At 34.9% G+C, this 12,844-nt stretch overlaps 1 protein-coding gene across 3 annotated transcripts in view; it reads left to right on the top strand.

Annotated features, from left to right (window-relative positions):
• Positions 1 to 12,844, top strand: part of TTC6 (tetratricopeptide repeat domain 6) — a 208,137-nt gene that overhangs the window by 111,311 nt on the left and 83,982 nt on the right. For all 3 annotated transcript variants that reach the window (XM_045450746.1, XM_045450747.1, XM_045450748.1), the window contains one exon: positions 2,843 to 2,947. In XM_045450746.1, coding sequence (XP_045306702.1) covers positions 2,843 to 2,947 — 105 coding nt within the window. The remainder of the gene's footprint in view (positions 1 to 2,842; positions 2,948 to 12,844) is intronic.

The following is a 12,844-nucleotide window of genomic DNA, read 5'->3' on the forward strand; positions in this document are numbered from 1 at the left end:
AGGGAAAGCACCATTTTGATTACATCATATCAAAGGTGCGTATTATCAACATGTGTTATGACTGTTGATGTTAGTCTTAATCATCTGAAGTAGTGTTTGTCAAGTTTCTTCATTGTATAGTTTCTCTTTTCCCCCATTTTCATACCATACTCTTTGGGAGGAAGTCACTTATGTTCAGCTCACACTTTACGAATGTGGAGTTGTGCTGTATCTCCTGGAGGCCAGAGTATAATAAAAAAATTAATTTGTATTTGTGCAGATTTGTCTTTTCTTCTCATTTATTTATTCATTCAATTATTTATATAGTATGAGTCATGGATATTTATGTTGCACTTTGAGTTATACTCCAATACTACTTTATTATTATTATTAATATTAATATTTTGCTAAAACATTTTGAGCATTGGTTATTGAGAGTTCCTTCAGTTGGCTCCTATGTCCCTTCAACACCATCCCCCATTACCATGGGATTTTTTAATAACACTTAAAAACATTTGTTTTTAGTGTTTACTTATTTTTGACAGAGAGAGAGACACACAGCATAAACGGGAGAGGGGCAGAGAGAGAGGGAGACACAGAATCTGAAGCAGGCCCCAGGCTCTGAGCTGTCAGCACAGAGCCCGATGTGGGACTCAAACTCACAGACCGCGAGATCATGACCTGAGCTGAAGTCGGACGCTCAACCAACTGAGCCACCCAAAAGCCCCAACACTTTTTAAAAAGGCTCATCTTATATATTTCCTGTCCCAGACCACAGAATCAGCCATTTCTTTTTTTTTTTTTTAATGTTTATTTATTTATTTTTGAGAGAGAGAAAGTGAGAAAGCAAGAAAGCACAAGAGAGGGAGAGGCAGAGAAAGAGGGAGAGAGAGAATCCCAAACAGGCTTGGTGCTATCTTTGCAGAGCCCAGTGTAGGCCTCGATCTTACAAACTGCAATATCATGACCTGAGCCAAAATCAAGTGTCAGATGCTTAACCAGCTAAGCCACCCAGGCACCCCAAGAAACAGCCATTTCAACAAGAAGCCCCAATTCCCTTTATTGCAGAATGTAATTAGAAACCAACAGCTAGACATTAGGTGTGCTTGTTGCTACTGGGGCATTATTGCTTCCAGGCCTTCTTAGCTGACACAGTAAGGAAATATGTACTAACTCCTATAAATATGTCTATATGTAACCAGTGTCTAAATTAAGCTAAACATGGGGTCATACTGATGTCTCCAACTTGAATCTATTACGTGATCATTCTAACCTCCTCCCTTGCTTTTCTTTAAACTCCCAACCAACAGTGACAACCCTGCCTGCTACCATCTTCCATCCATTCACTTAACTGTTCAACCTCAGTGTAGACGTATTAGAATTATTATCCCATATTCCTGGCGGATACAACTTCATCAACTTAAGTAGTGTTATATACAATTTATTTTGTCTTTATTTTTATAAACTATACTCATTTCCAAAGTTACTAAGGTCAGCAACTTTTTTCCCAACCCCCTTCAGTGAGGTTGTTTCATGCATTTATAATACAGTTAGATTGTTTTTTTGTTACATTCTGCATTCCATCCTGGGATTCCCCTTGATTTCCTAAATTATTTTTTTCTTTTCTTTCTTTTTTTTTCTTTTCTTTTCCCTTTTCCTTTCCTTTCCTTTCCTTTCCTTTCCTTTCCTTTCCTTTTTTTTTTTGAGAGAGAGAGAGAGAGAGAGAGTGAGAATCCTAAGCAGGTTCCACACTTAGCACAAAGCCCAAATTGGGGCTCAATCCCACGAACCGTGAGATCATGACCTGAGCTGAAATCAAGAGTCAGGTGCTTAATTGACTGAGCCACCCATGCTCCCCCCTAAATAATTTTTTTAAAATTTCTGTACACAAAGGTTCACTGTTTGTGCTCTAAAGTTCAGTGGGTTTTGACAAATGCATCATGTTATATAGCCACATTTCCAGTATCATGCAGGATAGTTTCACCTCCCTAAAAACTGACCTATGCCTGATTCAGTTTTATTTTGAAAAAGTTTGAATAAACAAATATAGAAACCAAACTAACATACAACTGGTGACACTTTATCAAGAATTTGTTTTAACTTTTTGTCATACTTGTTTCAGATTTTTTAAATAAAATAAATTAAAAAAATAATAAGTCATTTTGCACTTCTTTCTAATTTCATTTCTCTTCCTCCTAACCCAACAGCAGTTACTGTTATAATTGCAGTCTCTCCAGTTCATGATTTTATACTTTATTAGATATATATGTGACACTAAATAATAAATACTATAGTTCTGTATGGTCTAGAGACTTTTACGTAAATGACACTTTCTAAAAGATGCTTATTTTGCTGTCAATACTAAGATCCATCTGTGGTTTATAATTTTTGGGCTTGAATGGCCTTATAGTGTTAGTTATGTGAATATGCCATATTTTATTAATTTGTTTTTCTATTAATGGACATTTAGATTGGGTTTTCTTTTTTGCTATTTCATATGCTGCATGAACATCCCTGTACATGTCTCTTCGTGCACATGTGTAAGAATTTTCTCAGAGTATACAGTGGGAAGTGAAATTGCTGGGTCATGTGGCATGTACATTTTCTATTTTACTAGAAATGGCTGGTTTGTCTCCATTGTGGTTCTACTAGTTTCCCCACATCGTTGACATTTGTTGGAATTTCAACTCTACATTTATGCTAATCTGGTGGGTGTGAAAAGTTGCCTTTCCCAGACGTTCAGTGGTTATGGAACCAATCAACTCACTATCTGGGCAACTAGGAACACATTTGACAGAAGTTTGGGTCTTTACACTAGAGATCATTTGCTGGTTTTTAATAACCTTTCATTTTATTTCCAAAGGTGTCTGCTTATCCAGGATGTACGAAGTTGTTTTGGAATCCAACTTCACCCAAATTCTCTGTTCCAGTATCTGTTATGAAGGAAATTCTATATCCAAAATATGAGGTAACACACTGAATGACTTTTCTCTCTTTTTTTTTTGGTTGTTTAATAATTAAATTGTATAATTGATTATGACATTAAATTTTACTGGACAGTTGCTATGTAAATTGTCAGACAACTGTTGCCATAATTAAGACTGATTGGATGGTCTTATAGTGTTGTACTTATCCGTGTCACTCTAGCCAGTCAATAAGATTATTCTGCTTTTTTTTTTTTTAATGTTTATTTATTTTCGAGAGAGAGAGTACAGGCTGGGGAGGGACAGAGAGAGAGGGAGACAGAAGACCTGAAGCTGGTTCTGTGCTGACAGCAGACAGTGCAATGCAGGGCTCAAACTCTCAAACCGTGAGATGACCTGAGCCGAAGTCAGAGGCTTAACTGACTGAGCCACCCAGGAGTCCCTATTCTGTTTTCTTTTTGAATAAATATTTTATTCGACCAAGTTTCCAAGATATAGAACTACTTGGGTTGTTTAAAAGATCTTCATGTCATTTTCATTTACTTTTTAAAGTGTACTTTTAGTTAATTTAATACCACCCAATACAGTTCTGACTCTTTTCTCTTCTTCTCTTAAAGAGTGTTTGTTTGCTCTCACATTATGTTATACTGATTATTTTAAAAATTAGAAAAGTCAAGAGAAGAAAGCCCAATGCAACTATTATTCTTCTCCCTCAAGACAATTACTACCTGTTTTTTGGTCCATTTTCTTTCATTCTCAAAAATCCTTCATCTTCCTTCTTTTCTTCTACTTTTCTCCCCTTTTTTCCTTTCTTTTTATTTTTTTCCTTTTAAAACAATTCTGTGATTAACATTATTGTGCTTAAATTTTTTTAAAATTTTTTTTAATGTTTATTTACTTTTGAGACAGAGACAGAGCATGAATGGGGGAGGGGCAGAGAGAGAGGGAGACACAGAACTGGAAGCAGGCTCCAGGCTCTGAGCCATCAGCCCAGAGCCCGACGTGGGGCTCGAACTCATGGACTGTGAGATCGTGACCTGAGCTGAAGTCGGACGCTTAACCGACTGAGCCACCCAGGCGCCCCTGTGCTTAAATTTTTAATAGTACTTAGGATTATTTTATTTGCATGGTATTTGGGGCAGCTTACTAAAACTCAGATCATGATAAAACAAAAAATTGAAGAAATCATAGGGAGAGCATAAGAAGGGTATATTACCCTTCTTGTGTAATAGAGGTAAAATTTAATAAAAAATTCTGTCCACACATGATGTTGCATGAAATAGAATAATCAGTTTACCACTTAGCTTCCCTGCAACCAAGACAGGGATGGAATCGCATTCATATTGGATCTATTCTGAATGTTAATATTGAAACATCTTTACATGTTTTAGATTACTTGGTTAAATATTATGTTGAATTCTGTAAGGCAATACTTTATTTTTAATGTATACTCATGGTGAAATATGTATGAAATGTCTTTTTCTTTGTTGCATTCTCCCATCAGGTTTATTCTTGCTTCATGAAGTTAATTGGGTAGGATTTCATTTTTTTTTTTTTTAATTTTTTTTTTCAACGTTTATTTATTTTTGGGACAGAGAGAGACAGAGCATGAACGGGGGAGGGGCAGAGAGAGAGGGAGACACAGAATCGGAAACAGGCTCCAGGCTCCGAGCCATCAGCCCAGAGCCCGACGTGGGGCTCGAACTCACGGACCGCGAGATCGTGACCTGGCTGAAGTCGGACGCTTAACCGACTGCGCCACCCAGGCGCCCCATGGATTTCATTTTTTAAAAAATATTCTGAAACTGATATAGCATAAAATAATCTAGAAAATTTGGAAGAACTCAGTGGAAACATCTGAACCATTTGGGAAAGTAATTGTTTGACAATTAGAATTTTTTCTTTTCTATAATATTATACTGTATATTAACTAACTGGAATTTAAATAAAAACTTAAAAAAAAAAGAAAAGTCCTATGCTTATTATCTCATTGAAACTACACTGAATATAATATGCTTTCAAGTAACACCTTCCTTAATTAAGATGTGTTTACAAACATGTATAAAAGAATATTGGAATAAATGTGTGCTTAAGTCATTGAAAACAGAGAAGTTTTTCTTTTCTAATTTTTGGGTTGTTCACTTTTTTTATTAATTTTAATTTATTTTTTATTTTAATTCCAGTATAGTTAACACACAGGGTTTTATTAGTGTCAAGTGTAAAATATAGTGATTTAACAATTCTGTACATTACCCAGTGCTCATTATGATAAGTGTACTCTTTAATCCCCATCACCTATTTCACCCATCCCCCCACGTACCTCCCCTCTGGTAACCATCAGTTTGTTCTCTATAGCTAAGAGTCTGTTTCTTGGTTTCTCTCTCTCTTTTTCCGTTTGTTGTTTTATTTCTTAAATTGTACATATGAGTGGAAGAACATGGTATTTGTCTTTCTTTGACTGACTTATTTCACTTAGCATTATGTTCTGTAGCTCCATTCTTGTTGTTGCAAGTGGCGAGATTTTGTTCTTTTTTATGGCTGTGTAATATTCCATTGTATATATATACCACCTCTTCTTTATCCATCCGTCAATGGACACTTGGGCTTTTTCTGTAAATTGGCTATTGTAGATAATCCTGCACTAAACATAGAGGTTCATATATTTTTCTGAATTAGTGTTTTCATATTCTTAAGTCCAGTAGTGGAATTACTGGATCATATTGTAATTCTGTTTTCAATTTTTTAAAAGTAATGTCTACACCCACTGGGGGCTCAAACTCACTATGCCAAGATCAAGCGTTTTCTGCTATACCAACTGAGCCAGCCAGGCATGCCTCTCTTTTTAGTTTTTTGAGAAACCTCCATACTGTTTCCATAGTGACTGCACCAGTTTGCATACACTCCAATAGTGCACAAGGGTTCCTTGTTCTTGGGTTGTTCAATGATAAGTATTTTTTCTTGAGTCATTTCATTCTTACAGACAGCCATCTGTTTGATTGAGATGTATAAATTATATGTGGTGTATGAATATGCTGTCTCTTCAGGGTTAATCTTTATTTCTTTTTTTTTTAATGTTTATTTATTTTGAGAGACACAAGGAGAGAGGGAGCAGAGAGGGGGAAGAGACAGAGAATCCCAAGAAGGCTTCACACCCAGCACAGAGCTCATGGCTGTGAGATTGTAACCTGAGCCAAAATCAAGTAGGACGCTTAACCGTTTCTTTCTTTCTTTTTTTTTTTTAATTTTTAAAATGTTTATTTATTTTTGACAGAGAGAGAGAGACAGAGCATGAGCAGGGGAGGGGCAGAGAGAGAGGGAGACGCAGAATCTGAAGCAGGCTCCAGGCTCTGAGCTGTCAGCGCAGAGCCCAACGTGGGGCTCGAACTCACAGACCGTGAGATCATGACCTGAGCCGAAGTCGGTTGCTCAACCGACTGAGCCACCCAGGCACCCCTATGCTTAACCATTTCTAATGGTTAATCTTTATTTCTAATGTTGCATCACTTTCTTTCCCATTCCTAATCATATTTTTGAGAATTTTTTCTTTCTAAAAAATATTTTTTAAATGAGTTTATTTTATCTTTTCTCATTTGTTTTCAATTACAATTGCTTTAGTCTCTACTTCTCAAATTACTATACTCACACCAGTATCAAATCATACCTTTAATTTTTTTTTTTTTAGCAAGGTTTATAGTATAGGATCCCCTAGCTGTTAGATTTTTCTGGCCTGTAAGTCAGAAAAATAAGTTCAACCTATCACCTTTGACTGAAAACACTTCCAGATTAATTCAATTTTTGCCGCTCTGAATTTTTATATTCAGAAGTATATTCTTCATATACTTCTATTTTTGAAAATTTTTTGGTTGTTGGCTTCCTGCTTTCTATAGAAGGTTGACGTTTCTATTTGGGCATTTTTCTAATTTCTTGTGTTGATTTACAATTGAATGAATATCTTTATCTTTCTTCTTTTTAAGTAATATAAGTACTTCATGAATTTTCTTCCATGTAAGATTTTGATCTTATTTCATAAATTTTTATTTATAGTGTGTTCATTTATTTTCTAAATAATTTGTATTGCCATTTTCATTATGTTTTTGATACATGATTTATGTGGGAAAGTGTTTTTAGAACTGTTCTGACTTGGCATTATTTTAATTTTATTCTTTATCCTTATTAACATAATAAAATATATTCTTTAGAATATCAGTGTCTTGGAATTTATTGGTATTTGCTTGGTGGTATCCTACATATCCCAATATTGTCTATTAATTCAATGGTATTCTAAGTTGTGACCATTTTGTGGCAGCACTAAGCAGAGCACAGGCTTTCCAATCCATCTTGGATTTGAATCCCACTCACTTCCTGCCAATCTTTAGTTTCCACAAGTCTCGTTTTTGTTTTTTTGGTTTTTTTTTGTTTTGTATGTAAAGTGGGTGTTCTGAGAATTTAATGAGAGGTTGTAGCATATTGCCTAATGAAAAGTCAGTGCTCCGTTAACAATAGATATAGCTGTTATATTGTTATATTAGTCCATTCTTCTGTGGCATATTTCTTTTACTTGATTTAAAAAACACTCTTGAGGATTTTTTAGTGCAGTTGTTTTAATCTATTTCTTCATGTGTTACCAGTAGTTTTTGTTTACTTTTTGCAATTAGAAGCTGTTTTATCTTTATTATGAATTTAGCAATGTTTTACCTTTCTTATGAATTCTGTCTCATCAATTTTAAATGGTCTACTTTGGCTTTTTTAATGCTGGAATTCTACTGTAATGTGGCCATCCCTGTGTTATTTTCTGTTTCTATTCAGGAGTATTTTAATTTTAATCCTTGTTTTTTTTTGTTTTTTTTTGTTTTTTTAATTTTTGCTTTGTTTCAGACGAACCACGTAAGTAGCATATGGTTAATTTGGTCTTACTGGTATTATTATTGTTGTTACTCTGTGGTTTCTGTCTTTTAAAAATCTTCTATCTTGTTTTTTTTTTTTTTGTTAAACCACCATTGTTTCCTTTAGCAATATTATTGTTTTTTGCTGTTCTGAGTAACAAGGCCAATTAAAATTATTTAAGAACTTGCACGATAGTGGGTGAATAATTTTATGCAGAAAAAAGTCAAATGATACAGCTGTGTAAGGCAAAAAGATCACTCCCCACCTTGAATGCTGTTCTTTCCTGGATCTCTTCTCTCTGAAGTTAACAATTATAAACTACATTGTGTGTATCCTTTCAAACACGTTCATTTTCATTTATGTAATGCAAATATATGCAAATTAATGTTTTTCCGTGTGTGGAATCACATAATCTATATTCTTCATCTTGATTATTTTGCTTAAAACATGCTTCTGTTGATTCTCATTTATTGAGTATTTACTATGAGCCAGACACTGTGCCAGGCACCTCTCCTGTATTATTTCATTTGACTTTCCTATGAACCCAAAGAGAAAGGTACTAATTATGTCTTCATTCAAAAAAATATCCCTCCTTTCCCATTTGTTCCCTTACCCTTTTCCTTACCTCTTTCTGGTGCTGATAGCTACTAACCCAGTTTAGAAGGGCATATTAATTATCCATTGCTGCAGATCAAATTATCCCAAAATGTAGCAGCTTAAAACGACAAACTATTACTATCTCACACAGTTTCTGAGGATCTGGAATCCACTGTTTCTGGCCTAACTGGAAGGTTCTGGCTCAAGATCTGTCATGTTGTTTGAGTGAGGATCTCAGCTGAGGCTGCATCAAGAAAACAAAAGCAAAAACAAAAACAAAACACAAAAACCAAAAACCAAAACAAAGACAACCCCTTCCCTACAAACCACACTTGCACATATATCTTTGTAAATTTTTCTATTTGGAATTCCCGGTCAAAGTATATGTATAATTTAAATCTTGGAAGATTGATGTGTATATTTGCATTTCCTTAAGTGTAGTCTAAACTTTTAATTTATTTCAGAAGATAATATTTTTGGGGGAAATATGTGATGAGCTAAAACAAGAAAGTTCATAACATAAAGGATACAAAAGATTGCCTTAATGTAAAATATTGGTAAATATTAATTGCAAAAATAGGCATGGCATCCATGAAAATGTGATGCCTACATCTCCTTCAAGAGAATCCATTGACATAAGCATACATGACCGCCAGCCTCCAGCTGCTGTCCTGTAGATCTATCAGGGCATTTGCACCAAGGCCATTTTTCCTCTGGGCTGCTCCTAGCCAGTGGCTGAACGAACACAAGGGGTTTGCTAATGTTGACCCCATTCCTGCTTGATGGAGCATTGTTTTCACAGGAAGCGTTGGCTCCAGAACTTTCCATCTGCCTGGCTCAGAACTGCTCTGTGATCTGAGGCTCTTGCTACTCACTCCTTCCTCTCTCTTCCTCTTTCACAGGTGTCAGACTGCATCATGGTCTGAAGGCTTCTTACTGCTCCCTCTCTCTGTGTCTTCCACTGGTCGTATCTGCTTCTAACTGAACTAACACAGCTGGGGGGTAATAGGAATACTATGTAATATTACTGCAATATACTGTAATGAGTACAAACACAAACTCTGTGTTTATAAAGGAGGGACATGTATTTTTCTGTCTTTGTATTTAGAAAATGTGAATAGAAGGAATTGAGAGTAGGCAGAATTGTTGGAACAGAAGTAAGAATTGTAGCAAGATTGGTTTGTAACCAGGAGTGGTTACAACTGGTGATGATGGAGTAACCTGTTAGAAAGGTGGTCCAAAAGCAAATCAGTGCTGGTGGTTGTTCACACCAATGACTAGAAGAAAAAGGATCTAGGAGGACTTTCTGACACAAAAACATGGCCTAGGACACTTTCCATACATCGCAACTGGAATCAGACCTTTGTTCAAAGAATCCTTGTTCCTTTGAATGGGAAATGGTATTTAGATACAAAGGTCGGTGTGCCCTACTTTTTAAAGGTGGATTTAACATGTTTATATATATATATATATATATATATATATATATATATATATATATAATTTAATTTTTTTTAAAAAAGTCAGTGGTCTGGATATAATATATTCTGGTTTTATTGTTACTTTTTCTATTTCAAAAAATTGTGTTTTATCATCCCTATTTTGGAAGTATGTGTACTGTTTCTTATTCTTATGGTGATTTCCCTCGACAGACATCTTTAACTTATCAAAATCTGATGTTGATCAATACCTTTATACTCTTTATACTCTTCCAGGAAAATTCAGTGACTTTAAAACCTTTCAATTCCATTTACCCCCTTTTGACTTAGTATGTTTTTACTTTGAGATATTATTAGATATTTATCTTCCAAAACCCTCAAAACATTGTTATTAATATTTTATAAAATATAATTATCTCTCTCTTCTTTTCTTTTTTTCTTTTCTTTCCTTTTCTTTTCTTTCTTTCTTTCTTCCTTTCTTTTCTTTTCTCTCTCTAGTATCTCAGATCTTTCTGTCTGGCATCATTCTACCTTTTGCCTAAAATATATCCTTTAGAATTTGCTTTAAGGCAAGTGGGAGTTCCATAGTTGGTGAAAATCTTGTTTTTTCTTTGTTTCAAATGTCTTTATATTAGCTCATTCTTGAGAGAGATTATACTTGGGTATGATGTATTTTGCAGATATATTCTTTTAGTACACTAATGATGTTCTACTATTTTCTGGCATCCACTATTGCTGTTGAGAAATGGGTCTTAAATGTGAATTTTTTGAGGATGATCAACTCCTTGCTTCCTCCCAAAGTGGCTACTTTTAAGTTTTTCTCTTTTTTTCCCCCTATTTTCAATATGGTGTGTCTAGGGGCAGATTTCTTTTTATTTATGCTTTGGAATCTCTGGGATTTTTGAATGCATACTTTGATGTCTTTCATCAACTGTGGAGAATTTTTAGTTATGACTTCTTCAAATGTTGCCTCTGTCCATTCTTTCTTTCATTTTCTGGGATTTTAATCATACGTATTAACTTCTTTTTTTTTTTTTTCTCTTGATGCTGGATTCCGGGTAATTTCCCTTCTGGTCTATCTTATAGTTCAGGTTCATAAATTTCTTTCTTCAGTTGTGTCTAAGATACTGTTAAACTTGTTTACTGTATTTTTAAATTTGGTTTTGTGTTTTTCTTTTTAGAATATTTATTTTTTTCCCAAATCTGTTATGTTCTAGTGTTTTATTTCTCTGTGTACCTGTCTTTAGATGTTTATTATTGTATTTAAAACGTTATTTTTAGGAAACGTTTGAGACTAACAATGGCATTTCTTTTCTCCAGAGAAACTTCTTGTCAGAAGTTAGCCCTCAGAAATAGTTTTAATCTAAAGTTGAGGCTTGAATTTCTTTGAACACCCTTGTGATGGAACTGAGGCTGAAAGTCTACACAAAGGTTACTTACTACCATTCTTTTTTAAAAAAGAGGTTTAAAACTTTTATTTTATTTTATTTTATTTTATTTTAGTAGGCTCCATGCCCAATGTGAGGTTTGAACTCAGGACCCTGAGATCAAGAGTCACATTCTCTACTGACTGAGCCCGCCGGGTACCCATGCTTCTTTTCACTTTAAATCTGAGCATGTAGCATCTCCTGTAGCCTTGGATACTTGTATATTTTGTATATGTACAATATTATACAGTGTATTACATTTGTGTATAAATAAATAAATAATCTATAAATAAATCAAGTTCCATAACTTAGGTAAGTTCTGGGCTTCAATTTCTATCACCCTTGCCCCAAGAATTCGTCAATCTGTAACTCAGACTTGCAGCTGCTTTGGCAAGTATCATAACAAAAGCATCTTGAATACTGGGCTTACTTTTCCAGGTTCTTGCCTTTTCTTAGATTTTGGCCCAGTATCTGCTCATCATCATGTTAGCTTTTTGATGCTTTGAAGATTGTGTTTTTCATACTACAAGTAGCTTTCTTAGTTTTCCTCAGCAGAATTACCTCGCCTGCCATAATTAGAAGCAGAGTCATAATTGACTTTTCAGATAGCAAAACTGTTTCCATTTCTATCTGCATCCCAGCTATTATTGGATGCATACAAGTTTTAGCAATACCTCTGGAGTAGAGCAGTAACTCTGGAGTTACATCAGGTATCATATAAGCAATACTTGCTCTCTCAAGACACATTGGTTTGGCCAATATCTTGTCAGGTTCCAATATATGAACCATGTTCTCTTTTTAAAAAGCAACCATTTAGGGGCGCCTGGGTGGTGCAGTCGGTTAAGCGTCCGACTTCAGCCAGGTCACGATCTCGTGGTCCGTGAGTTCAAGCCCCGCGTCGGGCTCTGGGCTGATGGCTCAGAGCCTGGAGCCTGTTTCCAATTCTGTGTCTCCCTCTCTCTCTGCCCCTCCCCCGTTCATGCTCTGTCTCTCTCTGTCCCAAAAACAAATAAAACGTTGAAAAAAAAAAAAAGCAACCATTTATTATTAGTAAGTTTTGCTGTTTTGATATCTGTAAAATACAGTATTATGGTTTTTGTCTTTTTTTATTGTTAAAAGAATTTTCTTAAATATATAATAGCTGCTATTCCATCATATTTTGTGTAAGCATATGACAAAATAGTTCCAATAGCTCCAATAGTTCCTTGTATATCATGTAGTTTGTCTTTGAAGAGTAATGGTGACCCCAGGTAGCCTTCTGCTATGTTTAGTAATTCTCTTAGCTTATACTGTGCTATAGCTGTGTTATAAAAATACACTAGAAGATAAATAAAAATCAATGCTGGTAATTCCTAAATTACCCATAGCCTTCTCCGTATCTGCTCCATTCTCAGTGATAATTTCCTGGTACTTTTAAAAGCTTAATTTCCTATTGAATACATATCGTTTGATTTTGAAATGTTAGTTGTTTGAGACCTAAAAATTTCAGCAAAGTAGCAGTATGATTTAACTCATCATGATTACACCAGGCTGTCAAACTTAGATCTTCTAGTTGTTTCTATATACCCAAATCACTGATTATAATATAGAAGAA

The sequence above is a fragment of the Leopardus geoffroyi genome, chromosome B3 (genome assembly GCF_018350155.1).
Source record: "Leopardus geoffroyi isolate Oge1 chromosome B3, O.geoffroyi_Oge1_pat1.0, whole genome shotgun sequence".
Classification (NCBI taxonomy): Eukaryota; Metazoa; Chordata; class Mammalia; order Carnivora; family Felidae; genus Leopardus; species Leopardus geoffroyi.